The sequence below is a fragment of the Delphinapterus leucas genome, chromosome 15, assembly GCF_059928025.1.
Source record: "Delphinapterus leucas isolate spDelLeu-1000000601 "Yukka" chromosome 15, BTC_Dleu_Yukka2, whole genome shotgun sequence".
Lineage (NCBI taxonomy): Eukaryota > Metazoa > Chordata > Mammalia > Artiodactyla > Monodontidae > Delphinapterus > Delphinapterus leucas.
The window spans coordinates 62,754,381-62,782,340 of NC_143143.1; the positions used below are offsets into that span (position 1 = coordinate 62,754,381).

At 50.1% G+C, this 27,960-nt stretch overlaps 1 protein-coding gene across 4 annotated transcripts in view; it reads left to right on the plus strand.

The window, feature by feature from the left end:
• Nucleotides 1-1,426: 1,426 nt before the first annotated feature.
• DNMT3B (DNA methyltransferase 3 beta) overlaps nucleotides 1,427-27,960 on the plus strand; it is a 38,335-nt gene continuing 11,801 nt past the window's right edge. For 2 of the 4 annotated variants that reach the window (XM_089896690.1, XM_089896691.1), the window contains exons 1-11: nucleotides 1,589-1,682; nucleotides 14,959-15,139; nucleotides 16,049-16,110; nucleotides 17,599-17,706; nucleotides 18,846-18,971; nucleotides 19,619-19,828; nucleotides 21,185-21,343; nucleotides 23,607-23,714; nucleotides 24,613-24,757; nucleotides 26,628-26,753; nucleotides 26,889-26,933. In XM_089896690.1, coding sequence (XP_089752816.1) covers nucleotides 14,965-15,139; nucleotides 16,049-16,110; nucleotides 17,599-17,706; nucleotides 18,846-18,971; nucleotides 19,619-19,828; nucleotides 21,185-21,343; nucleotides 23,607-23,714; nucleotides 24,613-24,757; nucleotides 26,628-26,753; nucleotides 26,889-26,933 — 1,264 coding nt within the window. In that variant the 5' untranslated portion in view covers nucleotides 1,589-1,682; nucleotides 14,959-14,964. Of the gene's footprint in view, nucleotides 1,683-14,958; nucleotides 15,140-16,048; nucleotides 16,111-17,598; nucleotides 17,707-18,845; nucleotides 18,972-19,618; nucleotides 19,829-21,184; nucleotides 21,344-23,606; nucleotides 23,715-24,612; nucleotides 24,758-26,627; nucleotides 26,754-26,888; nucleotides 26,934-27,960 lie in introns of all 4 variants that reach the window. The other 2 variants (XM_089896692.1, XM_089896689.1) reach the window with 2 other exon arrangements.

Consider the following 27,960-nt stretch of genomic DNA (forward strand, 5'->3'; position numbering starts at 1 on the left):
CTGGTAAGAGACGAAGGGAAAAAGCTGTGGTTTTCGGAGCCCAGGAGTCAGGAAACCCGTGTTCATTCATTCAACAAACTTGTATTGAACTCCTCCTTGTAGGCACTAGAAACAGAGCTTGGAACAGGCCAGACAGATGCGGTTTCTGCCCTCATGGAGTAGAGTTCACAGTGTGTGTGTGTGTGTGTGTGTGTGTGTAAAACAAGAATAAGAAAGATGTAAACAAGGAAATATGCAAAGCAATTTCAAATGGCTATACGTGCTACAAAGCAAATGAAATAGGAGTGAAGGAGGGGAGACTGTTCAGGCAGGTTGGTCAGAAAAATCTTTCCAGAAGGTGACATTTTGGGAGAAAACTGAATGGTGCAGAGATCTGGGCAAAGAACATCCAGAAACATGCTTGATGTATTTGAGGAAGAGCAAGGAGGTGAGATTAGATGAAGTGAGGGAGGGGCGAGGCTAGGAGCCGCCTGGGAAGGCAGGCTGGAGCCTGCTCACCTAGGGTCTTTGTGGGCCATCTTGTCATCATTCATTTGTTCTTTCATTCATTCAACGTTTATTCAGCATCTAACTCTGTGCTGAGACACACTGAGACCTTGCCCTCACAGTCTCATACCTGGAGACACACAATATGCAGGTAAACAAATAAATACTGTCAGCGTAAATACCAGGTATGAGAAATATCAGGAAGTGCTGTTTTCCAATAGTTCAATGCCCCTTTAAGGGCAGAGGCCGTCGAGACCTCTAACAGACTGGGGCTTCTCCTTCGGGTGATGCCAGCTGTACCCCAGAACCCAGCCAGGGACCTGTCTTCGCTCCTCTGCTCTCCCTCCCCTCCCCTCAAGATGGCCGACAAAGGGCCAGCGGGGTAGGAGGGAGGGAGGAAGGACTAGTCCGAGGGTCCAGAGCGGGGTGACTGACCCGCGGGGACACCGCAGGGCCCAGGTGGCACTGTGGCTGGAGTGGGGGTAAAGGGGAGACCCGGCTGCTGTGTGACTCCGGTGGGGGCTCTTCCTTCTCTGGGCCCCCACATCCAGACCTGCGCGTCTGTGTCCGTGGTCGGAGTGGGGGGCGGGGAAAACGGGCCCTGGGAGGAGTCTTGAGGGTTGGGGGACGTCTGCGGGGTCCCCTTGAAGACCTGTTATCCCGGGGGTGATTTAACCTGCCGGGGGGCCGGGAGGCGGCGCCTGTGGAGGAGGAGCGGAGGGGTGGCTCCGGAGTGATTTCAAATTTCCCTCGTCCCCGCCCCCCGCCCTCCGCGCCCGAGGTCCGGCTCTGAGTGGCTGCGGCGGGGGCGCCCCCGGGCGGGGGCGGGGCGAGTATCGGGCCGGGGTTACAAGGGGACTCGGCACCGCCCCCTCCCCACCCACTCCAGCTGCCCGGTCCTGCCCGCGCCGCTTCCTCGCAGCAGCCGCCCCCCCCCGGCCCGGCGGCCGCAGCCCGCGTGGACGCCCCGAGCGCCCCCCGACGGACGCCACCGGCCCACCGGCAGGCGGGCGAGCGGGCGGCCGCCGCGCCCGGCCGGCAGCGCGGGGGTTAAGTGGCCAAGTAAACGTAGCTCGGCGATCGGCGCCGGAGATTCGCTAGCCGAGCGCCCTGCGCGGCCGCCCGCCGGCCTCCCGCCAGCCTGTCCGGATCCGCGGCTCGACCGCGGAGCCGCGCCCGAGCCAGGCTCTCGGCAGGTGAGCGGCCCGTGGCCCCGGGGAGGCTCGCCAGCCCGAGGATTCCGTGGGCTGGTGGGGGAGGGCATAGCGGCGGGGTCCCGGGACTGCAGGGAGGGAATCCCGTTCCGGGACCTCCTGGGGAGGCGGCTCCCATCCGGCTGGAGACCAGGCATGCTTTGGGAGGAGAAGTCACTGATCCTACTTGGGGGAAACGGGCAAGGAGGATAAAATGGGCGGGGAGCATGTGTCTTACAGCGATACGAGTGGAAGGGATACTTGCTGTGTTCCCGAGACGCAGAGGAGCAAAGAGGTTCGTCCCCAGGGAGGGCGATGGGCGGCCTTCCTGGGGTCTACAGCCGAGGGGAGGAGGTCTCCCATTGGAAAGAAGTGGAGTTAATGGGGAGGGGTATTCTTACCTGGCCTCGGCTTGAGAGGGAGCCTCCTTGGGGAGGGGCACGGAATAGAAGAGAGTTCGGCCAAGGAGGTGAGCGTCCGTCCTTTATGACTTGTACCTGGGGGTTCTTCTGAGGGACTTTTTTTTTTTTTCTTTTTCTTTTCCGTCCCAGGGCTAGGAGAGAGCTTGTGGATGGGTGCGGGCGAACAGGTGGGCCGGGGTGTGCGCGCTTCTCGGGGGCGTGTGCCAGAGGGGCGGGCTCGCGGGGTACTCCCTAGATGAGCTACGGAGAGCGAGGCGCTGCGGGGCTGCCGGGATGCCCTCGGGAGAGGCTGCCTTCTCCCTGTGCACACCTGGCCCGGGAGGCGCCGGTCCGGGGCGGCGCTTCCCTGCCCCGGCCACGCTGCCTGCCCTGGGGGCTCACTTTCTATTTTCCCCTCTTCCAGAGTCAGGCTGGTCCCACTTCCCAGACTTGCAAACTGAGCCTGAAAACTTCCAGCAGTACCTCCGAGCCCGTGTGATTGTTCGGCGAGGGAGGGTGGGTGTTGAGCCCCACTTCACAGGGGAGAAAGTGGAAATTGGGAAAGAGCCGGCCGACTTAGCAAGTTAGCAACAGAGAGTTGCTCTTGGGCCTGGGTTTTCCCCGTTGGAGTCATGCACCTGTGGCAGGGAAGGGCTGCAGGAGTTCTGGGCCCAGCCCCAGGCCTGGGCCTCCACTTGGCCTCCTTCCCTTATCTGGGCTGAAAGAGGCTGGCTGGGCCGTTGTGCTTCCCCATCCCCTCAAGCTGAGATGCGTATGAATTAAAGAGAATTAAGGACAAGACTATGATTTCTGACTTTCCGCCTCCTGACTTCTGGATGCTGTGAGTTTTGGTGAACTGGTGGTAACTGTTTTTGGGATCCCTGGTGGGGCCCTTGCTTCCAGGGCCCAGGACGCCGACCTGCCTCCGCCCTCCGCCTCCAGGACTGCTGTGACTTCTTGCACCCCAGCCATTGGAATCCCCAGGTGCAGACTTAATTCTTCCAGCGTTGAGATGACGCTGCCTATTTTATAGGGCTGGCATACAGTAATCACTCAATAAAGGCTTGGCATCATTATCTAGTGTGTGGTCTAAGCAGGCTGCCCTCTTTTAGGGGAATGCATAGGTCTTTGGCATGTGTTTAAATCTGTCCCTGTAAATCTGTTGCCCTGTGTTCCTTAGTTATTACATCTGTGAAATAGGAACAATCGTGCTGATAACCCCAATTTGTGTAAGAGCGAAACTAGTTTTTACATGATTTAACCTCTAACCCTCAGTGTTTCCTCAGATGTCTGACAGGGGTAATAGCCCCTATCACGTTAGGCTTGGGTTAGGACTCAATGCGATAGTGCTTGGCATATAGCAGGTGGTGAATGTTGACATTGTACTAATTAACCGCTAGCCCCTCTTTTTAGGGTGGCCATTAATGAGAATTGGGGATGAAAGGAGGCACCTCCGCTGGCCCCTCCTTTCCTGCCTTCCTCCACCAAGGTATTCCTCTGAGCTGTGAAAGCTTTTCCAAATCATTGTCTTCAATTTGGGAGTTGGCAGGAAGGAGTGCCTTTGTTCCTTTTTGAAAGGAACATGTTTTTGTTTTATGGGTTGGGGCCATTTTTACACCCCCGCCCAAGTTTGGGGCCTACCTTGAAGGTGTAGAGCTAAGTGAGATCCTTTCCCTTTCCCCATTGGGGTGGAGAAGGCTGAGACAAAGGGCCCAGGGCTGGGGCTGGCTGCATCCCGCTCCTTAAAGCCATAAGCAATACCTCCATCCCTTGCAATGTTGGCTAGGAGGGGAGGAGGGTATCTGGGAGCTGCAGGGGGCGAAGGGGAGGAGCAAGGGAGGTGGGGCTGGGAGAAGCTGCTTCCCCTCCTTCCTCTCCTCCAGCCACGTGGGGCCTGCAACCCAGAGGGGCCTGTCGCGCTTTCTTACTGCAGCCCCAAGCTTCCTGATTGGGGGGTGGGGGGTGATTTGGGGCAAGTTCTCCTTCCCAGAAAACTTGCCATGGGACTGACTTCTTTGTCTCAGACCAGCACTCCTGCCAGCTGTCCCACCTCCAGGCTCAGATACTTGGAAATTTCACCTGAGATGGTCCTCACTAAATCTGAAACTCCTCTTGGTCCAACAGCATGGCAAGTGCCTCCACCTCAGCCTTTGAGAGGTACAGGATCTCAGGCTAGGCACACTCTTGGTGTTGAGTGAGTTTTAAAATCATGAATTTAGGGTGATTTTTCAGTTTCATGATGGACCAGGGCTGGAGGACTACAGAATTCCTTGTGTGGTCGGCACCCTCTTTGTAAAGTGATGGGCTGATGTTCTCACTGGGCCGAAAATCTGCAGCTGATAGAACTCTTCGGCAGCTTGGTGGTTAGTGCTTTCCAGAACTTTCATATCTGCCAGTATCCCAGGACAAGAGTTTGTCCTTCCAGAAGGGAACAAGCCCAGTCCAGGTGTTCAGATGTGTCTGGCTGTGGCTGGAGGGAAGTGGCCTGGTAAATGCAGAGGGAGCCCACACATGGGGCTGCCGTGCTGGATTACCTTTCTGTGTAGTGGGTACAAGTACACACACACCCAGTAGAGTTGGTAGGAGGACGAAATGGAATCCAGGGACCTTTTAGCTTAGCAAGCCTTAGGGTGCTCTTTCACAAAATGAGTTAGGTGGGGGCCCTAAGTATTGTAAAAAGCCTGTTGTGCTCTAGGTCGTGTTAGTCATTGGAGTCAGTATACTCATAGGGCCTGGGCTTTGGAATCAAATCTGGATTGGAAAAAAAAAAAAAAAATCTGGATTGGTATTCCTGTTCACTCAGTTTATAAGCTGGTGGTGAGCCCCAGTTGCTCCATCTGTAAAATAGGGATGCGTTGTTGGCCAGTTCCAGGGGATGTTGAAGTCAGTTGAGATGCTATAGATTAAAAAGTGCACATACTGAGGATTCAATAAATGTCGCATTATGTGGTAAATACTGAAATATTAGCAAGTGGTCATTATTTATGTCTTGAGAGAAACAATCCTGGTTAGCATTCCTGAGATTTTCCTCAGAATAAGCAAAAAGTGAGGAGGACCTGTTTTGTGTAGGGAATTGGAATATTTCAAAAAATGGCTTTTATTGTGTTAGATACAAATGAAAATCAAATGTACCATCTTCAGATGCCAAGAAAAAAACGGGTCACGGCCTATAATCTCACAGTCCCAACGTAATGAATGTTTTGCTTTCATTGGGGGAGAGGGTCCTCAATTTCTTCTAGAAGTGGAGAAAAGCGTAGAGAGGACCAGCAGCCCTTCCTTAGTGAAGGGATGAGAACGCAAGGAAAGTACAGAGTGGTGAGGAAAGGTGCTCAATTGGGGAAGGTGCCCACTGTGGTCACCTTTGGGGCCGGCTTCCCAAGCAAATGGAATTAGCCATTGAAAGATTATGATGAGCGGGAAGTTAGAAGTGCATTTTCAGAAACGACTGATAATTGATGGGTGTGAGGGATCCGTGGGGAAATGTTCTTGACTAACAAATTTCCTTTTGGGGACAGTTTGATGCTGACCAGGTGTGTGGGAGGAGGAGATAACGGGAGAAGTGGGCCCAGCAGCTTTGGGGACTCTTCTCCTGAAGTTGAGGGAATAAATTCCCTTGAGCCATTATATGCCTTGTTTTTTTCTACTCTTTCTATAACTCTTATTTATCAGATGTGGTGCCTCCTGGCCTGGTAGAATTTTGGCCATTTGTGTTTAAGTTCTGCTTTCTGGTGCCCTCAGCTTTTATGTTTTGAAGGGTTCTTGTCCTACAAATTCCATTTGTAATGATGTCTTCATCTTGTTTTTTGGACACATCCCTTATCTCCCTGAGAATCTTTGTTTAGCTTTCAGTGCTCCCTCCAATGTTTCTGAGTATGTCTTTTTGTTTGTTTTCACTGTTTTCATTTCTCATATTTAAGTTTTGAAACTTATCTCCATATTTGAGAGAGACCGAAATTATCTGTGGGACTTAACCTGGAGGGTTTCTTTGTGGGATAGGGACTTGAACATGTCTTTGGGTCTCCCAAAATCTGAAGGAAGTTCTCTGATATATTGGTTTGTCTTATTCCCTGGAGCAGAGGAATCTTTAGTGCCCTGCCCAAGAGAGATGTACAGGCCTGGCTGTGAGAGAAAGGTACCGGGGAGTTCACAGTTTGGTGTTAATCTCTCCCCCTGATCAGGTCTCCTGTGTTGCAGCCCGGGTGGAGAAGTGGTTGCCTACCTGTTTCTTTTCCATCCCTCCCTGCAGCCCCACCTTCTGAGGTTAACTGGGCTTCCTAAGCAGCATTTATTTCCCACTGCGTTTGCTTCCTGTAGCAAATGGTGGCATGCTGGGGCCAGAGCCAGGGCCTTCCACTGCACTTCAGCTCCTGGGAAGGGATGATGCCTTCTTGGTCAGTGTTCCCATTCCTCAGCACAGTGCTGGGGCCCCTGACGTCCTGGCTCCATGAATGTGTGCTGTGTAACTTGAGTAAAGCAACAAAAGCTGGCCTCAGTCAAGCCTGAGTGTCCTGTAGCTGCGGCACTGAAACCCAGAGGGGACACCGCAGGTGAGCAGGAGACCTCACCTGGGACACGGTGAGAAATGCAGTGGTAGGCGAGATGCCTGAACAGGCAGGTGCTGTCCGCAGGGATTTTATGGGTTGTTCTGGGTTATATGGGAGGCAGGATGATAGGATTTGGAAAATTCTGAGCAAATGTACATAGAGGTGTGGGTGAAATCTTGTCCTCTGTAGTGTAAGAGAAGAACAGGTTTTGGGGGTGAGCCTACCTTGTTGTTATCTCCACTGTCCCCTGGCCCTCCCTACCCCCCAATTCCTAACCTCAACCCCATGAGGGCAGGGGCTGGCTGGCCCTTGCCTGCCTTTGATGCTCCTGCTGAATGAACATGGTTCCTGAAGCACAGCAGGAACTCCTATCTGAATGGATAAGAGTGGCCTTTTCCAGGGTCCCGATCTGTCCTAGGATGTTATGTGTGTTGGGCTGAAAGCACAGTACAGAGTAACTGCTCAATATTAAAATTGTCGCCCTTACCTAAGGCCACACGGCTAGCAGGGAGTGGACTCTGCATTGAAATGCTGTGAAATTTCTGAGCCCTTTGCCTCCTCCACCTGGCTTAGACCCACAGAGCTGGCAGGATAGGATGCAGTTGGGTTAAGATGCTCTGGAGTTACCTGTCTGCTGACTGCTTTGTCTGCAGGCCTGATTCACCACTGCGTTGAGGTGGGCGGGCCCAAACCCCTACTAGGTAATTGTGGCTGGTTTTTCCAAAAGCCGTTTATGTGAGATATCATGGGCTTTTATAAAAAAGCCAATTTAGTATGCAATTCCATTTTAACCTCATATAGTTACAACTTCTTTTCTTGTGAAAAAGGACCTTTTTTTTTTTTTTTTTTGGCCTCGCTGTGTGGCTTGCAGGATCTTGGTTCCCCAACCAGGGATTGAACCCGGGCCCCCACAGTGAAAGCCCCGAGTCCTAACCACTGGACCGCCAGGGAATTCCCGGGATGGGAACTTTTAAGATCTACTCTCAACAACTTTCAAAGATACAATACAATTTTGTTAACCACAGCCACCGTGCTGTATGTTACATCCCATAGTAACATACATAGGGACTTAGTTACATACATAGTAACATACATAGGGACATAACATAGGGACTTAGTTATAACTGGAAGTTCATACCTTTTCATCACTTTCCCTACTTCCCTCATACATTGTACCTAGTTTTTCTTTTTTGTCTTTTTTAAAAATAAGTAATGCTCAAGGACTAATTTTCTGATTAATCTGTAAGTCCTCTCACGGAAGCAACTAGGAATGATGTCTAACGTGCATGCTAAGCTCCCTAGAAAAGAAATCTAAGGGCCAGAAGAGGGAACTAGAAACAAGAAAACCCAAACTGGGGCTTTCCTGGTGGTGCAGTGGTTGAGAGTCCGCCTGCCAATGCAGGGGACACGGGTTCGTGCCCCGGTCCGGGAGGATCCCACATGCCACGGAGTGGCTAGGCCCGTGAGCCATGGCCGCTGAGCCTGCGCGTCCGGAGCCTGTGCTCTGCAACGGGAGAGGCCACAACAGTGAGAGGCCCGTGTACAGCAAAAAAAAAAAGAAAAGAAAACCCAAACTAAGGGATGTTCAAGACCTTTAAGGAGAAAATCAATGAAACTTCTCAATAAGGTTGGCAGGCTTGTCCTAGTAGGTATGAGCATTTATTATAAAGCTACCACGATTAAAAGAAGTTGCAAGGGGTAAATACCAAAAAGAGAAGTGAGCCTAGAGACATCCCATTTATATAAAGGAACTTTATAAAAGAGGTGGAGCTGGGACATACTAGTTATATGTATCTGGCTTTCCTTACAGGGAAAATTGAGATCCCTACCTCAAACCATATACAAATAACTTCAGGTTAGCTAAACTTGAACATTTTCGAAGGAAAAAATGTTTCTTGGACAGTGACATTTTAAAGTTGACTTTCTGATTGTGAAAGTAACATGGGGATATGGTTGTCCATTCCCCCACAAGCTACCTTCCTGAGATACCTAGCTTTTTACAGTTAGAGGAAAAATGCTGGAGGAACTTTGCTTAATGTACACGGTAATGAATTAACAAATGGGATTGTATTGGGGCAGACTTTCACTTTTCATGGCTTCATCTAGCAACAGTTGCCCCATTCTTTGCTTCTCAGTGGTCTCCCCGGTGTGGCTGCATATAATTTAGTCAGTCTCCTATTGATCATTTGTTTGCAGCTTTTGCTACAGCAAAGAAAGGCAGTGCCAATCCTGCCCACAGGTTTTGGTGAGAGCTTTGCGCTGAGTCAATTCCTCGCAGTAGAATCCTGTGTAACAGGATGCAGACACTTGGCGTGTGAGATCATACTGTCAGATTGCCATTTTCAAGGCTGAATCAATATCCCCATGGCATTGGTATGTGGATGGGCTGAGATTTAAGGCATAGGCTGAAGCAACGGGTGCAGCCTGCTGTGAGGGGCAGAACTGAGGGGGTAGCTTTTCAGAATAGTGATCTCCTTTCTTCCCTTACCCCTTGGGAAGAGGGCAGAGGGCGCTTTGGCTCTGGTTTTGCCAAGGAGGACAAGGTCACAGGAGTGGGCATGGCAGCTCCCAGAATCCTCTGCGTCTCATCATGCCCCACCTGTCATTCTGGGTGACCTGTGGCTTCCTTGTCCACATCTGCACGTCCTTCCTAGGGCTTCCCAAATAACTTGTAGGGGAAGGGGGCTGTTTGCCTGCATTTTGTTTACATAGGGTAAAAAGTTTGACTCCAAACTCCAGTTTAAGCTGCCATATCTTTCGGATCTTTCTGTGCGTTCCTAGGTTTTCCTGTGAATTATCTAAAAGGTAATGATATATGATTTTACCACAATCCATTGGCAAACATCCAGGTATTTGTTAGTATTTTGCTATTAATGAGCAATGCTGCAAGGAACATCCTCATAGTCAACTTTTTTACTTGTCCAATTTGACCCCTGCTGGGATCAATTCTTATGATGATTCTGATAAATATGCCAAGGACCAGCTATCACTGTACAATGACAGTGGTGCATGTAGCCATGACCCAGAGGCACTGAGCAATTCTCCAGACTTCGGAATCATCGTGGATGAAGGGATGCTTCCCTTTGTGAGGCAGAACTGGGATGTCTGGCAAGACAGCACACGAGAAAGCGTAATCTCCAGGGGTTTTTTTTGTTGTTGTTTTTTCTCTTTTTTTGCAGTACGCGGGCCTCTCACTGTTGTGGCCTCTCCCGTTGCGGAGCACAGGCTCCGGACGCGCAGGCTCAGCAGCCATGGCTCACAGGCCCAGCCGCTCCACGGCATGTGGGATCTTCCCAGACTGGGGCACGAACCCGTGTTCCCTGCATCGGGAGGCGGACTCTCAACCACTGCGCCACCAGGGAAGCCCAATCTCCAGGTTTTAAGGTTTTGTCATCTACTTTGGGATCTGTAGCACCAACCACCTAGGAATTAGGTGGCGTCACTTCATTTCACAGACTATAAAACTGGGGCTTGAGGAAGACAGGACTTTTTCTTCCCGCTTTCCTGTGAATCTGATCTCTTAGGAATTTAGTGGAGATCCCTGATCAGGCAAAGGCACTGAACTGGGACCCTGTGCTCTGTGTGCAGCCAGGTGGGCAGCCTATTTCTGGCCTCCTTGACTTGGTACTGTCCCTGCTGCCTGGCTGCCTCCCTCTCCACTCACCTGGGTGAACTGTCCCTCCTGGGCTTACCTTTTATAACTATGCTTACTGCATCGTTTTAAGATGTCTTTAAGATCTGACTTCTGGACTAAGGCCTCAATCTCCATCACTTAGTCACTCTGGAAGCCTCAGCAAGGAATCTGCTGATCTGTTTCCTCTGAGCTTGTTTACGCATCTGAAAAATGGGGATCATAAGAGTAGCTCTTTTTGTGAGGTACATATTGATTGCTCCATCTCAGCTATTTCTGGGGAACAGCTAAGAAAGGCTTGAGTAGTTCAAGGGCAGGAGGCAGGAGTCAAGATATCCCTCCCACAGGCTGAGAAGGAGTTTGGTTTTTTTTTTTTCTGAGAAGGAATTTTTTAAACAGGGGAGGTGGGATTATCTTTCAGCCTCTCCCTTTTTACTTCACCAAATCTCTAAGCCCTGGGTGGACTAACCATGGGTAGGGATGCCCAAGTGGCCTCCCCGCTTCCACCACTTCACCATCGTGCCCACCTTCCCCCACTTCCTGCACTATGAGTTTAATTAATGCAATTAACATTTACAAGGTGCCAGTGAAATAGTTCTGCTGCTGGTGCCAGCCTGGAAGACGTGAGTGACATCACTTCTCAGCTTTATAGCTGGGTTGGGCAGTCCCTGAGCCTCCTCCCTGAGTCTAATTAGGGGTGCCACCCACCCTTCTGTCTGCCACATTGCATTTGGATACGTCTGACCTGGTTCAGTCGGGACACGAGCACCCTGCACTAATGAGGCAGGGCCTTGCAGGGGAGCCTTGTTGGTGAGCCCACCCGGCACTGCTGCCCACCCCCAAGTCACGTGCTGGACCCCAGCCTCTGGGAAAGGGTCAGAGTTCACCTGCATCACGAGGACGGACCACTACCTCCTGTGAAGGTGAACGCTCAGCTGGTGTATCATGTCCCTCAGCCATAGGGCTCCCGTAGCCCCTGGAATAGATGGTGCATTGTTCATAACTTGTCTCAGGCACAGCAGTTACAGGCACGTGCCCAGGACTGCCTGGACATGAGTTTGGTGCTTCCACTTTGCTGGGTGACTTAATTCATCTGAGCCTGTTGACAGCTGGTTGATGAGAGGACTTGCCTCAGGATGGGGTAGGGGTTAGAGGTTTGTGCTGCCTTTAGCTTACAGTAGGGGCCTGGGAACTGTTAGAACAGCCAAGCGGCAAGGCTGTCCTGAAGCTGGTATGTGAGTCCCTCTGAAAAATCCCTTAGGAAGGCGCCACCTCTGTCAGGGAGGTAGTCCGGCCAGTTTATCCTCCAGCGCTGGAACCATCAGTCTAGATGAAGCAGCTAACTTGTGTTGGCCATGCTATCTGGGAAATGCCAATTCTGACTCATTACAAGCCAAACAGCTTCATGAGGGAGATTTGTATCTACCATTAGAAACCAATGGCCGGTGCTAATTTCTTCCTGTTGCCAAGAGCATGTAGCTAAAATTCGTGTGTTCTTATTTAATTTCCCTGGACTCTTTGAGCACCTTTAAACAAATCTCACTGGTCAAGTATATGTTATGTTGCCTAACCTCAGTTTGCCCATCTGTTATACAGGGATAATAATATGTACCTCATGTAAGGATTGCATGAACTAATACAGGTAAAGCACAAAAAGGTGCCTGGTATATAGTAGTAAACGCTGAAAAAAATGATCAGGTGAGAGGATTTGTATATCTACACGGAGAGGGCCAGATCATCACTTTTTGAAGCAGAGACCTATGAGAGAACCCTTCCTGGCTTTTGAACTGCGGTTTTTGAAACCTGAGTATGTGATAGGGAGAGATGGGGAGGGCTTCCAGGCCCAGGCCCAGTAGCAGCACACGCCTGGAGCTGGATCTCTTTGACCTTGTGTGTAACCTGGACGGGAGAGAAACCGAGCTGGGCATCTTTCAATCATGCCGGTTCTGGACGCTGGTGCGTGTGGTGAAGCTAATGTCATTGCAAATCCAGGGTAATGAAAACTACAGGGAAGGAATTTTTAATGAAATCACACTGAATTATGCCACTAGAAGTAATTATTTTACACGCCCAGCTCACCCCAGGGCACCCAGGTAGCTGGTGACACAGCTGGTTGGTTTCCTTTCCTGAGTCTTCCTCCAGTGCCCATGTGTTTGGTTCTAGGGGCAGGATTTTTCCTGAATGTTGAGATCTGGCTTTGGGAAGGAGCTCTGCTCACTTGTCCATCCCTCTTGGCAGGCTGGTGGACAAGTTAGCACTGCTGAGGCCCTGGGGAAGCCTGAGGGTGGTTAGTCATAGTTAATCATTGTCAGCTCCAGGCTGCAGGCCCCAAATGGGTCTGTCTAAGAGGGAGACTCCCATTGATCCAGTTGGGGGCTGTCTGAGGGAATCCTGGGTCCCAGATGAGAGAGAAGTCTTGTCCCTTGATTTCAGCCTCTGACCTGATACCAGCTCCTCACTTGAAGCCCTGTCTGCCCCTCCCCCCTCTACAGAGCTCCCCTTGGACCCTCCTGGTATCTTGTACCCCATGGCCCAGCCTCCCACCCCCTGCCAGGCCACCCAAGTTATTTAGTTCACTGGTTTGGCCTGAGGCGAAACGCTGGAAATTAATCATTACTTTGAACCACACTCCAGCAGTTTTCCTGGGATACTGGCCACTTGGACTCACAGGAACTGGCCATAGGTCAGACAACCTGTTCTTCCGGGTCAGGGCTTGAGAGTGAAAGGGGCCTAGAAGTAGCTGGGTCGGGTGCTCTTCCTTTTCCCTGGGGCTGGTGAGAGTCCTTAACATGGGTTGAGAGAAAACACCAGGAACTGTGAACCTGCATACATACCCTGGACCACATGGGGTGGTTAAACTATATCAGTGTATACATTTGTGACCCAGGCAGTGTTTCTTTTCTTTTCTTTTCTTTTTTTTTTTTTTTTTTTGCCGCTCTGAGTGGCTTGCGGGATCTTAGTTCCCCCACAAGGGATCGAACCCAGGGTCCCGCAGTGAAAGCGCTGAGTCCTGACCACTGGACTGCCAGGGAATTCCCAAGGCAGTGTTTCTTTAACGTGCATATTGATCACCCAGGGATCCTGTGAAAATGTTGATCATGATTTAGTAGGTGCGTGATATTCTGCAGTTCTAACCAGCTCCGGGGTGGTTCCCTGGTCCTTGGTCCATATGGGGACTAGCAGAGGTCTAGTTGTCCCACACCTACACCTGGGGAATGGACCGGTGCAGAAGACTGAATTGAGAACCCACGTGACATCGCAAATCCTCAGTGGGACACTGCAGGCCTCATCAGTGAGCCCCACAGCGCCCCCTGGTGGGTATGGTGCCAGTGTCACCACTGCAGCTTGCAGCCTAGACGATATTTCTGGAAGGTACCCTGGAGGCTAGCTTGGTCATCAGGCACCATGTGGTGAGTCTCCAAGATGGGGAATAGGGGCTGGCAGTGATCAGGCCCCATAGGCAGCCGGTTGCTGGGGAAACTTTTCCCAAGCAGGGGTCCAGGACAGGACAGTGTGGCACCAAATACTGGAGCTGTTTGGGGGAAGCAAAGGAATGGGAGCCTGGGGGCCTCACCCTTCCGATTACATGTGGTTTCTTAAAAAAATTTTATTTTATATTGGAGTATAGTTGATTAACAATGTTTCAGGTCTATTACTGTGATTTTTTGACTTTGGAGACTAATCAGGTCTGTGTGTCAGTTTTCCTTTTCTATAAAATGGGCCCACAGTCACATTAGGAGGAATAAATGAGAGCAAGGTGCAGGTTCTTGAGGCCAACATGTCCCAGGCAGTGGGCCAGGTCGCAGGTCACACAGCCCTCCAACGCATCCCTGAAGACCTGGCCCATCCCTGAAGACCTGGCCCATCCCTGAAGACCTGGCCCAAGCTGGTCGTAGCTGAATTAGCCTAGTGATGTTGCGGATACCAGGGTGGGCAGCAGTGGGGAGGCAAAGGCCCAGAGGTGGGGTGTGGCTGGAGCAGATGGGGAGCATGCCCCTTGTTAAATGCCCCAGTCCTTCCTGCTGTGTCTCCTCCATCCCTTCCCTTCTTGGGAACTTGGGACTCTGAGCCCCAGCTGGTAAGGGAGGAGGAGAGTGAGCGACAGGCCAGCAGACCAATGGGCCCCTGAGGTTGGGGTGGGGCGGGGCTTGTGCTGCCATGGAGAGGAGAGAAGCTGTTCTGTGGGGGAGGAGGGGGCGGGTGGGAAGAGGACCTGGAGATTGAGGGGAAGGGAGAGAGCAAACAAAGGGGTCAGGAGGGAAAATAATGCACTGGCTTCCTGAGGCCCTGCAGAGGCTGGGCAGGGAGAGAGGGCCAGGGGCAGAGGGGACCAAGGCTGGCGGCAGGCAGGCCGGGGCAGGCGGGCCCTAGATGGCATTGTTTGAAGTGGCCGGCTAATTGCACAGAGCAGCCTGAGCCTCATACCACGGCCCAGCCCCCTCCTCTGTCTTGGGTGCTGGCTTCTGAGCCTTCAGGTCGAGTGGCCACATGGAACCAAGTCCTGATCCTCCGAGTTTGGTGAGGGGGCCAGGCTATGGGGGGCAGCCTGGGCGGGGTCCTAGGGCGGGAGTATCACCCTGAGGACAAGTCATGGGGCCTCTCTTGGCCTGAGGACCTGGAGCCACTGGCGGGAGGTTTGGGGGCATGCTGCCCCCTTGTGCCCTTGCTTCCCTGCTACCTTCCTCATTCTGGCCCTCCTGCAGGAAACAATGAAGGGAGACACCAGACAGCTCAACGGAGAGGAGGACGCCAGCAGGAGGGAAGACTCCATCCTCACCAACGGGGGCTGCAGTGACCAGTCTTCCGACTCCAAGGACGCGCCCTCGCCCCCAATCCTGGAGGCTATCAGCAGCCCGGACATCAGAGGTGGCAGAGGTGGAAGAGGTGGCCTGGCCTGTGGGGAGGACGGGTGGGCAGGCACTGGGGACCACAGCTGGCACACGAGCCTCCGAGCAGACTCAAGGCAGGTTGTGGGGCAAGAGCCTCATACCACGGCTCTGGGGAAGCTCCAGGGAAGGGAAGAGGATGGAGGCAGAGCCCCTGACCTCCCTATTTTCCAGTCACCTCAGCTGGTACTCTGAGCAAGTGACCCCAAGGCAATGACCCTTGTTCTTTTCCTGACACGGGTGTGGTTGCGGCATAGATAGACTGAGGTTTTTCGCCCTTTTACAGGGGCACCCCTCTCCCCTAGCAGCTGGGCCTGTGATTTTTATGGGAAGAAATACACTCAGGCAGGGAGCGTCTAAGGCTTGCTGCCAATCCCACCCTCTCCTCCCTTCCCCTATGCTGCTCCCAGATCAGATCCCTTGGGATCCTCCCCCCTGAGATTTTCTGGCCCAGCTGATTTGGAAACCCCTGTATTGTCCCATCCTGCTATTGAGAACTCCTCAAATTGTGCTGTCCAATAGCACTTTCCAGAGGGTGAAAGTGTTCTATTTCTGCATTGTTCACTATAACAGCCAGGAGCCACGTGTGAGCACTTAATGTGGCTGCGATGGCAGGCACTGGAATGCTCATTTAAGTGGACTTAGTGACCACTGACTGGGCAGCACAGTTCTGGAAGGAACGTGTCAGGAGTACCATCAGTAGTGTTTTGGGTCCTATATCTCATGCAGGCCTTGGATCCTGTTGCCTTACTAATACATTGAGAGGACTGTGGGTCCCGAGGGGTTAGGAGTTAAGCCCTGAAGATGCCAGTGGGTTTAGGGAGACCCCAGGCCACAGCCCAGAGAAGAGACAGGACAGCCTGGCGGCTGCCCCTTCCTCAACAGACTTTGGTTCTTTCCTCCACAGGCCGCAGATCAAGCTCACGACTGTCTAAGAGGGAGGTCTCCAGCCTGCTAAGTTATACTCAGGTACCCGCTCCACTCTCACTTTTTGGGATTCGGGGGAATTCTCTTTGGTTTGTATCAAATAGGATAACTGAGGCCCACTTAAATTGGTACCCAGTAAATACTTGTTGAGTGAGGAATTTGAACATTGCTAGGCACACAGAAGACTTCCAGCAACCTCACTTAGGATGCCATTTGCTGCCGTGATTTGCCAAGTTTTTGAAATTATTTTTTTCTCAATCTGGATGATCAATTACATTGATAAATTCCTCCTGTAGCAAGCTGTCCTTTTATTCCTGGAATGAGACCAACTTGCTCATGGTATGTTTTAAATTGGATGTACTTTAGCATCTATTCATGAGTAAAATGAATGTATGATTTATTTCTTGTAATAATATCTGTGTCCGGTTTGATAGCAAGGTTGTATGGCCATGTGGCCTCAAGGATTTTTTTTTTTTCACGTTGGAAAGAATTTGCCTGGCTTGTTTTAGTGGATTTGCAACAATCTCTGAAACATCTTTTACCACTTGTTGCAATATCAGTGTTTCTGCTTGATTAGTTTTCTCCAAGTTATAGTTTTTCCATGTTTTTTTCACTCTTGACATTATTTACGCCTTCTGTTTTCCTATTAATCATATTAGTTTTGTCCATTCGGTTACTTTTTCAAAGAACCAGTGTCAGGCATTGGGACAAAGTCATGGACAAAAGTTGTGGACCAATGAAAACCTACCCTCATACAGCTTCTCTTATCCTCATGGAGGACAACAAGTGGGCACCCATATGATGAGGAATGAGAGCTGTGTGGGGAACTGGGAAGGGACAGTGCTGGATCAGAGGCTCAGAACAGCTGTTTTAGCCTCTGAGCACTTCCTCTGTGCCCTGCCTTGGGCAAGGGTGCATTATTTGATTCTCATTATAAGCCTGTTGTTCCCTTATAAGGCAAGAACCATTATACCAATTTTAAAGAGAGGAACGGACTCACTAGAGGCCTTAGTTGGCAGGTGAAAGTCAAGTTCTTAACACCCCGGCAAGACCTCGAGCCACTCACCACTGCTCTGGCTCTCATGCTCGGTTTTTGCTGGGTTTGGTGTGCAGCCTGGGACATGCACTTGACACAGGATTAGCACCATTTCTTCTTGGCCACTGTAGCAAGAAGCATCTTCCTTGAGCCTGTGATTTCTCCCAGACACTGTTAATTGTGGAGATTACGTCTCCCTAGGTCTCCCTGCTGCGCACAGCGAGCTAGTCTAACCGTGGTGTGGGCACGGAAGGCTTCACGACGCACTTTGCATTGACACCATTTCTTTGGCTTTCTAATTCCACCAAGGTTTCTCTTGAATTCATGATCATGTGGTAAGCCACTGCAAAATATTTTTTGAACAAAATGAGGTTGAAAATCTTTTTAAGTCACTCAGACCAATATTATGATTGTTTTCTATATGATTGGCTCTTCATTTAAAAACTATTTTGGTTATATGACATCCTAAAATTCATAATGTTTCATTTGTAAAGGATCTGACGGGCGATGGAGATGGGGAAGGGGAAGATGGAGATGGCTCCGACACTCCAGTGATGCCAAAACTCTTCCGTGAAACCAGGACTCGGCCAGAAAGCCCAGCTGTAAGTGCCAGCCCTAAGCCAAGGCACTTCAACCACACATCAGCCTGCATTAAAAACCTTGTCCAGGATCTCCCTGGGGGAACTTTGTTTCTGTTTTTGTTTTTTGCGGTACGCGGACCTCTCACTGTTGTGGCCTCTCCCGTTGCGGAGCACAGGCTCCAGACACGCAGGCTCAGCAGCCATGGCTCATGGGCCCAGCCGCTCCACGGCATGTGGGATCTTCCCGGACCGGGGCATGAACCCGTGTCCCCTGCATCGGCAGGCGGACTCTCAACCACTGCGCCACCAGGGAAGCCCTCCCTGGGGGAACTTTGAACAAATGTTTTGAAATTGGAAAATGATAGCAAAGCTAATGAATTATCATTGTGATGGTTTTCACATGGCAGTTCTCTACTTTTTTGGGAAGCATTCTAAGAAGTGCCCAAGGGTGATAGTTTGCAGGTGGATGATTCAACTGCCCGTTACCTTTGGGAGTCGCTTCTGTAGGTGGATTCTGTGACTTGAAATCTGGAAATGGGAAGGTAATTACTGCTCATGGTCACCCAGCCTGTTAGAAAGCAGGCTGACACTTGGTGACCATGGCAGGTGCAGTTGATAATCTCACCCATGTGATGTGTATCATCCTGTTTTTTTACAGGTGACAGAAGACGCTGGTAGTTTACTCAAGGTTAAACATTAACTCTTGTGTGCAGGATTTGAACACAGGTCTGCAACACCCAAGTTCATGCCATTTTTGAGAAGGAAGCATAAGGGCTTCTCATCCGTCTTGATGATCCAGTACCTTTGGGAGGAATGCAACAATAGTAATAATGCTTTTGGAAAAGAAAAGTGTTTGATTGAGAGTAAACTTGGATTTTATTTTTCAATTCAATTTGCAGGTGCCAGTTTCAGCTGTGCCAGGCAGAGTGGGAACTGCTGTAGATTGTCAGGCAGCCCTGCTGGCCACCCTGATCCCTTATCCCACAAACTGGGGAGTTTCTGGGTGGGAAGTAACCAGTCCAGAATCCCTTCCTGCTAGACTACCTTGTTCACTTCTGTTGGCCTGAGGCTGCCTCTCAAGCCCAGTCCTCTGGGCCCTCTGTCTAAGACCCCAGCCTCCATTCACCAAAGGCCTCGTGCTTATCCTCTCTTGCTTCCAGGTCCGAACTCGAAATAACAACAGTACCTCCAGCCGGGAGAGGCACAGGCCCTCCCCACGTTCCACCCGAGGCCGGCAGGGCCGCAACCACGTGGACGAGTCCCCCGTGGAATTCTCAGCTACCAGGGTTGGTTCCCCGGACGCTCAGACCCCTGCCCCCCGTCTCTAACTGGAAGATCTGCCCCTCTCACCACACCACGGAAAGTGGCCGCTGTTATAACCTGCTTCCTTTCTTCACACTTACCACCCTTTCAGGGTCTTACCTTTCCTTTCTCTCCCGGGTGCTGGGTAAGCTCTTCCTAAGCCTGATGACTTCTCTCCTGGCCTGATCCCTGGATGGAACCGTGGTGGGAATGCAAGAATTCCCTGTTGACTGGGTTCTTACTCCTCCTCGGAAAAAGCTCAAACCACTGATACCAGAACTGTCTTGTCTCCTTAGTATCTTCAGTGACTCTCTTGAGGCAGCCCCGTGGGTTACAGCAACTCTCGACTCCTGTTGCAAAGCTGGGCACCAGGGAGCCCTCTCTGAGCATCACTTGTTATCCTGACTTGGTCCTTGATTCTGTCCTTGTCCTTAAGGAAGTTGCTTTCTCTCGCCACTTAAGGGACACTTACTTGTTCCTGGAAAACCATCCGTGGTGGTCTCTGTTTCATTAACTTACATCTTCACTCTGCTTCACTTCTGCTTGCTTGGGAAGCCATTGGGGGTACCACTGGTCTCTGGTCACCCACCTGGTCTGCTGTGGCCCAAGCTGTGTGTCCTTTTGTCCACAGTCCCTGAGGCGGCGGACAGGGTCATCTGCAGGCGCGCCGTGGCTGTCCCCTGCCAGCCCCTACCTCACTATTGACCTCACAGATGATGAAGTGGTGCCCCAGAGCAGCAGTACGCCCTATGCCCGCCTGGCCCAGGACAGCCAGCAGGAGAGCATGGAGTCACCGCAGGTGGACGCAGAGGGCAGAGATGCAGACAGCACTGAGTATCAGGTACCACTGGGGAAGGGCTGAATATAGGGAAAAGGGAACACTTACCCAGAGGTGACTTACTACGGTTCTTGTCACTTTTATCATAATATTTGAATTCACTCGCCAAGTACATTTTTCATATGCAACATGGTCCTTGCTGTATCCTTATCTCCTAGACATAACTCAAGCACCAGATTAGTTTACCATCGGATTACTGATTTTCTGAACATGACATCTTTGTACCTAGATATATATACCTTGTATATATAATTCATAATTCTGTTCATCATGTTTACGTATACAATTGTTGATCTGCTTCTTTCCCTTATTAGGAACTGGAGTTGCCTCACTTTCATGTCTATAATCCATTGTATAGTGTAATCCATCTAGGGTTGTTCATAATTAACCAGTTGAGCTTGTTGGTTTCACTCAGGCTTTGCTACATACGCATGTGTATATGTATGTACACATATCATGTAGAAATCCTTTTTTCCATGTACATGACTTCAGAGTAGATCTTTTTTTAAAAATTAATTTATGTTTGGCTGCATTGAGTCTTCACTGATGCATGGGGGCTTTCTCTAGTTGCAACGAGCGGGGGCCACGCTTTGCTGTGGTGCACAGACTTCTCACTGTTGTGGCCCCTCCCGTTGCGGAGCTTGGGCTTGAGGCACACAGGCGTCAGTAGTTGTGACATATGGGTTCAGTAGTTGTGGCTCGCGGGCTCTAGAGTGCAGGCTCAGCAGCTGTGGCGCATGGTCCCAGTTGATCCGCAGCATGTAGGATCATCCTGGACCAGGGCTCGAACCCATGTCCCCTGCATTGGGAGGCGGACTCCCAACCACTGCACCACCAGGGAAGTCCCAGAGTAGATCTTATAGATACATTTTAATAACCTGCATGATTCCATGGGCATCTCACCTTTTATGGCAAGTTTTTATGTGCAAGCGGCCAAATTTTTTTTTTTTTTTTTTTGCATTTTAACGGCTTTGTAATATCCCATTTGATGGCCTGTGGTGGGAATATCCAGGTTTTTTACTCTCTTACTTCCTGTGAGTTTTCAGTTAATATCTTTCCAGATACTAGGTTACATGTTACAGGTTACATATTATAGATCCAATATAAAAAACCCCACGTTCCTGTCAAACAAGCAAGCCTGCCCATGCTCTGCCCCTTATTTTCAAGCCATTCTCACTGAATTTTCAACCAGGAAGTGTTGGAGGTAGGGAATTTCCTGAGGAACTCTGCCTGCACTTGCAGGAAGCCCTGTGTTAGACTCCGAGGCAGTTGCCATCAGGGTCAGTGGGACCGGCAGGGTTTTTCCTTGGCCCAACTGGTCTGTCTCATTGCGATTCCTTCATGTGGTTTTTCTTGCAGGACGGGAAAGAGTTTGGAATAGGGGATCTCGTGTGGGGAAAGATCAAGGGTTTCTCCTGGTGGCCTGCCATGGTGGTGTCCTGGAAGGCCACCTCCAAGCGTCAGGCAATGTCTGGCATGCGGTGGGTTCAGTGGTTTGGCGATGGCAAGTTCTCCGAGGTGAGTCCAGGGCAGGGTGAGCTTTCATGAGCTTACAGACCCACAGTGTTTTCCTTCCCTTCCTTTTACAGTTGCCTTTTAAGATAACGGCCTGCTTTCTGCAGATGGATGAGACTCTGTGACTCTGTGTGTCCAAAAGGAGGACAAAAACTTCCCTTGCTCGTTGGCTCACACAGGCCCAGAGCTCTGGATCCATGGCCACCTGGGCTCTGTTGGTCCATTTCTCTGAGGCAGAGTCACCAGTATGAATTCTGAGGGGCAGGAGTGGCCACCTGGGAAGATACCCTCAAAGTATTCCAGTGGAGAAGCCTGGAAGAGACAGGAAGGGGTGTCTGACTCAGTCATTTAGTCCTAGGGGCAGAGTTATGGAAAAATTCTTTGAGTGGTGATTTCAGTGTTTCTTGATTATTGATATTAGCCATTTAAAGCTCACCTTTTGTGTATATATATATATATATATTTTTAAATACTTTATTAAGATAAAAATTTGCTTACAGTGCAGTGCATAGATCTCAAATGATCTATGATTCAATGAATTTTCTAAAATGTATGCACATATGTAAACAATATCTCAACCCAAATATGGAACATTTCGACCTCTGCAGTACGTCCCCGTACATACCATCCCCATAGGTGACCGCTGTTCTGATTTCTATCACTATAGACTAGTTTGGATTATACACAAACTTATGTAGATAATATAATATATACTGTTTTGTGTGTGGCTTCTTTTCATGTACATATATTTTTGAAAGTTGTCCTGTTGTAAAACTCATCTTTCTTTTTTTTGTTTTTTGCGGTACACGGGCCTCTCACTGCTGTGGCCTCTCCCATTGCGGAGCACAGGCTCCGGAAGCGCAGGCTCAGCGGCCATGGCTCACGGGCCCAGCCGCTCCGCAGCATGTGGGATCTTCCCAGACCAGGGCACGAACCCGTGTCCCCTGCATCGGCAGGCGGACTCTCAACCACTGTGCCACCAGGGAAGCCCAATACTCATCTTTCTTGATGAGTCTTTGTTGGGGATGAATCAGGCTATTTTGATTCTTACACCTTTTTGAAGACACCTTCGTAGACCTCCAGGTTTTGATTAGAATGCGGCAAACAATACTTTTCCTGTGATGTTGTCTTTAGCGCATCCCTCAACGTGTCCAGGGGTTAGGTGAGGAACTGCAGAACAAGTGGGCTGGGGTGGAGGCAGGTGTGGGAATGAAGGGCCAGCTAGTACATCTGTGGGACTTGGCCTCAGGTTGAGATTCTAGTTTTCCCATAAATTGGGCCATTTTCCGTTAACACATTGAAGTTCTCAAAGGGCAAGAATAATATGACCTGGAGTATCCCTCTTGGGGAGAGTCTGCATACAGAGGTCCTCCTTGGCCAGCAGAGGGAGCTGAAGGACGAATGTCCTGGGCCTGTGCTCTCCCTGAAGCATCTAATTGCAGGGCGATGATTTGTGTGCAATGAAATGAAAGAAAACATGGAGTGTTTGTAATTGCTTTGGCCCAGTGAGACATAAAATGTGCTTAGCAAGACTGCGTCTGATGGTAATATTCAAGATGCTGTTATGTTAGCGTTATGGGATGGGATTGCAATATGGGGCCTGGTGCTTAGGCCGCTTGCTGTATTGAAGCAGTTTGGCATTGGGGTAGCACCTGCATTTCCATGCACAACTGTGTTGAATCCCAGTCCCTTCTCATCAGTAGTGGCAACACTCCTATGGGTGGTTGGGCTTAGAGATTGAGAGGGGTGCATGAGTGCCAGCACTGGGGAGAATGAAATATCACATGTCTTGTCAGCTCCGAAACCTGAACGCCCAGTTTCATCTCATAATTGGCAACCCAAGTGGTTCATGCATGGCCTGGGGACTTGGGGATGAGACTTGTAGAATATGGATCTTTAGCCCCAGTGGAATTCTTGTATTAACAATTCACGATTACTAAAAAGAGCGTAGTCTGTGCCAGGCACTGTTCTCTAAACACATCCATTAGCTCAATTAATAAAAGGCTAAAGTAAGTAGACAGTAAATAGTAATCACAGCTATTTGTCATGCTCACGAAGGAGGAAAGAACATGTGCAAAACCCCTAAAATTGGAGCATCCGTGGTGAATTTCAAGACTGAGGTGCAAGGGGGTCACACCAGGGATCATGAAAGTCATTTGCTCTGAAAATATCTGTGAACCTGATCCCCAGGAATAAGCTCATGAGAAACCCAGGGCACCCAAGACACAGGCTGTAGGTGAATGTTGATGATGGCTTTCTCTTCTAGATACCAGCAGATAAGTTGGTGGCCTTGGGGTTGTTCAGCCAGCACTTTAACCTGGCGACCTTCAATAAGCTGGTCTCTTACAGGAAGGCCATGTACCACGCTCTGGAGGTAACATGGTGGTGGGTGGCTAGGGCCTGGCCCCAAGAATGGGGTTAAAGCAAGAAACATACAGAAAGCCAACTCAGTGTGGCCAAGGATGGGTTGGAGGGGACTGGGGCAAGCAGGGAGGAAGGAGGTTGAAAGACAGTGGCCTGACAGGCGTGCTGGGAAGGGAAGGAAGGGATTTGAATCCGCCCATGATTTCCTAGTGCTACCCCAGCTCCCCGCTGGTCTCCGTCTGAATTGCCCACTGAATGAGGAAGGAGGAGCCCTGGGAAGTAGGAGGTGATATTCAAACCAGTGAGCAAGCTTTTCCAGAGCTTGTGGTTCAAGGCCAAGACTGGGTAGCTGCTGAGGGTCAGCTGCTTCCTCCCCTTGTCCGTGGGATCCGTCAGGCTCTGTCCTTCCTCTACCTTGACTTGCAACTGAAAAGATCAGTGTCCTCTGTCCAGCATTTATGAGACAAGCTCTGTGCTTAATTAGACATGTAAGTCCTGGTGCTTCTGAAATAGGACTTAACACCTCCACACCTTCATTAGGGAAATTAAACAAGAAACCTGGAGCTTTCTCAGAGGCCATGAGACGGTGCTGGCTGATGCTTCTCCTATAGCTAAAAGTGACACAGCTAATTCTGATCCTCTACCCTCGAGAGAGAGCTGACCACTCCAGTTCCCTACAGGGAAGAGATCATATTTGGTGCCTGTGTGGGGAGACTTAACGCTCCCCCCATGGCCTGTCCCTGCACAGGTCGTTCCTCGCTGTCACATACCACAGCTCAGGACAGCTGTCTGGCTATGAAAGGGCCCAGTGTAAAGGGGAATGCAGGCCCCAGCAAGGGGCATCCCTGGGTGGGGCCAGGCAAGCACCCGCCCCTCCTGTTCATCAGATTCTCTCTCTATCTCGGCAGAAAGCCAGGATGCGGGCTGGCAAAACCTTCCCCAGCAGCCCTGGAGACTCGCTGGAGGATCAGCTGAAGCCCATGTTGGAGTGGGCCCACGGGGGCTTTAAACCCACCGGGGTCGAGGGCCTCAAACCCAACAACAGGCAACCAGGTGGGAATGGCTCCCTGTGGCAGCACCCCTACTTCTGCTGGTGGGAGCACCCTGGGGAGATGCAGTCACCCCCCGCTGCCTCCCATCCCACCCTGGCTTTACAGCAGCCGGTCGGCCCTGGCTGGCTCCTTAGTTTAGTGAGTTTTTTCCAACAGCCTAGCCTTTTGTAGTTTCACTGGACACTTTCCTGCCAAAAGGTCAAATACACATAACCGGGATTGAATCCGTTCTTTGTTTTTTATTTACTTTTTAATTGTTTTACATCTTTATTGGAGTATAATTGCTTTACAATGTTGTGTTAGTTTCTGCTGTACAACAAAGTGAATCAGCTATATGTATACATATATCCCCATATCCCTTCCCTCTTGCGCCTCCCTGAGTCTGTTCTTAAAGCTTGAGTAAACAGAGTCAAGATGGAATCTTCACTAGCACCTTTTTTCAAAAGGAAAAAATAATTAAGCTCTGAATATTGGAGAAAACTTGGAATGCGTTTTTAAAAAACCCTACAAACACCCAAAATCTATAAGTCACCTCCATTCAGAAACGGGCATCATCTATCCTCACGTTGACCAGTATTGCATTTCCCCCATTATTAGGGATCTGTGGTTTCTTGTTGTTACTCTCCAGAAATCCAGGATTTGTCCTACAATCCTTATATTTAACGCAGTGTTTTCTGTTTTGTTTTGTCCCTCCCGCCAAAAGTGGTTAATAAGTCGAAGGTTCGTCGTGCAGGCAGTAGGAACTTAGAAGCAAAGAAACACGGTATTCCCTCCCCATCTTTTGACTATGCACTCTTTTCTCTGCACTTTCTTTCAATTTCTTTGCATACACAGTGGTCACTGGAAAAGAATCAAATCTGTTAAAAGTCAACCTGAGCTCTTACCCCTGCCCCTTCACTCCAACCTTCACAGCTGCCCTTTAGGGCAATATTTTTGGGTGTGCACGTCCTTCCAGCTCTTTCTGTACACTGGTTGGATTCCTGCTTTCCCTTTATTTCTCAATATTTATCGTATAAGCACTGTCAAATGTCATTTTCTCACTAAAGGGTCCTTATGATTTTTAACGGCTGTGTAATTTTCTCTCCTAGGGTCAGAGTCAAACTTAACCATGTCCCATATGGATTATACTGTATAGGTTGAATAAAAATACAATGGAATTTATAGACATATAAACAGTAGCCACCTAATATAATTAAATGTTTTCTAGTAGCCACATTAAGAAGCTTAAAAAAAGAGTAAAATTAATATTCATCATACACTTAATCTATTTCCAACATTGTAGCATTTCCAACAGTCAGTATAAAAAATTAAGATATTTTACATGACCTTTTAGTCCTATTTTCAATATCTCTTTGATGTGTCTTAGAACATCTCAATTTGGATGCTAAATTCTCATTAGAAATACTTGATGTCTATTTTCACAAATGTCCAACTTGTTCCAAATGAATTAGTTAATTGGATCAATTGCAGTTTTTAAATTCACATAGAAGTTAAATGTAAAATGCAACTCCTCATTCATACAAGTGACATTGCCAGTTCTCAGTAGCTACATGTGGCTATCAGCTCATTGGGGATCATAGACAGTGTCAGGGTTTCATCTATAGACTGAGCTGTGTCTAATTCTCTTTGTGCTGGGTCTAGAGCATGTATTTTGCAACTACAGCTGTTGAAGACCCTGTACGTGGGTTAGCTACGTGAGGAGTTTTAAATTACGTCCTCATGCAAATTTTCCATAGAGGGGCCTGAGACACCCAGGGTAGACTCATGTCATGGCCAGATGCAGCCGGCACCCAGGCATAGCAAGTAGGGTCCTGTTCTCCCAGCACCCTCCTCCCACCCAGCCATGGCTGCCTTCTCCTCACCTTTCACAGAGAACAAGACACGAAGACGCACAGCTGACGACTCCGCCACTTCTGACTACTGCCCCCCAGCCAAGCGCCTCAAGACAAATTGTTATAACAATGGCAAAGACCGAGGAGAGGAGGACCAGAGTCGAGGTGATTGTGGGGCGAGGAGGCTGGGGGACGGTCCATCCTCAAGTGGAGTGGGCAGGTAGTGACCACCCAGCAAGGGCGTAGATGATCAGTAAGAGGCTCCCCGACCTCATCTCACACCTTCTCTTTTCTAAACAGAGCAAATGGCTTCAGATGTTTCCAACAACAAGAGCAATCTCGAAGGTAAGGCCCTATCCCTGGTTGGCTTCCCTGCCTGGGTAGTGCTCCCAGCCTGTCCTCCAGGCCTGCTGGTCTGCCCGGTGGAGGTCCACCCCCCACTCTGCGTTGACCTCAGGTCGAGGCGTGGGCATCTTACTCAGATGCTACTTAGAATGAGTTACCTGATTTTCACTGAGGCTGATTCCTAAGATCAGCGAGCAGGAAGTGTGCCTGGGGACAGAATGGAAACAAGGATGCTTGGGCCAGGAGAGCCCAAAACCTGAAACCATGATCTATGGCCTCGTGAGCCCCCTGAACAAGCACTGCAACTGGCTTTGGGGTGAAAGGCAGACACACTTCACCACTGTCACTCTCCAGCCAACTCTGGTTCTTTGCCCTGGCTGGGAATTCCGCTGGGATTGAAACTGCCCAGTACTCATCTAATGGAACTCGGAATGTGTGAGGACAGGTGTCTATTGCTTCCTCAGCCCGATGTCCTTTAGTCAACAAATGTTAAGTGGTTAGTCAGTGCTGGGTAGGAAAACAACAGAGCTGTTGACCCAGGGAGCCCCGATTGGAGCAGGCCCTTTTTTTTTTTTTGTGATACGCGGGCCTCTCACTGTTGTGGCCTCTCCCGTTGTGGAGCACAGGCTCCGGATGCGCAGGCTCAGCGGCCATGGCTCACGGGCCCAGCCGCTCCACGGCATGTGGGATCTTCCCGGACCGGGGCATGAACCCGTGTCCCCTGCATCGGCAGGCGGACTCTCAACCACTGCGCCACCAGGGAAGCCTGGAGCAGGCCCTTTTGATTCTGGGAACCTGGACCCACGATCCTCCTATCCCCCAAGACTCCTTCATCTGTCTGCTTCCTGGCAGGGGGTGCTTGGTATTTATTTTGCAGGCCCGGTCCACCTGGTCAGTGATGTAGATCAGTAAGACCTGCTGATGTGAAGGGACAGGATAGCCTATAGTAAAGGGACCCGGGCTCTGAAATTACAGCCATGGCTCTGTGTAGGATTGGTCACGGGCAAGTCCTATCACGATGAGACAA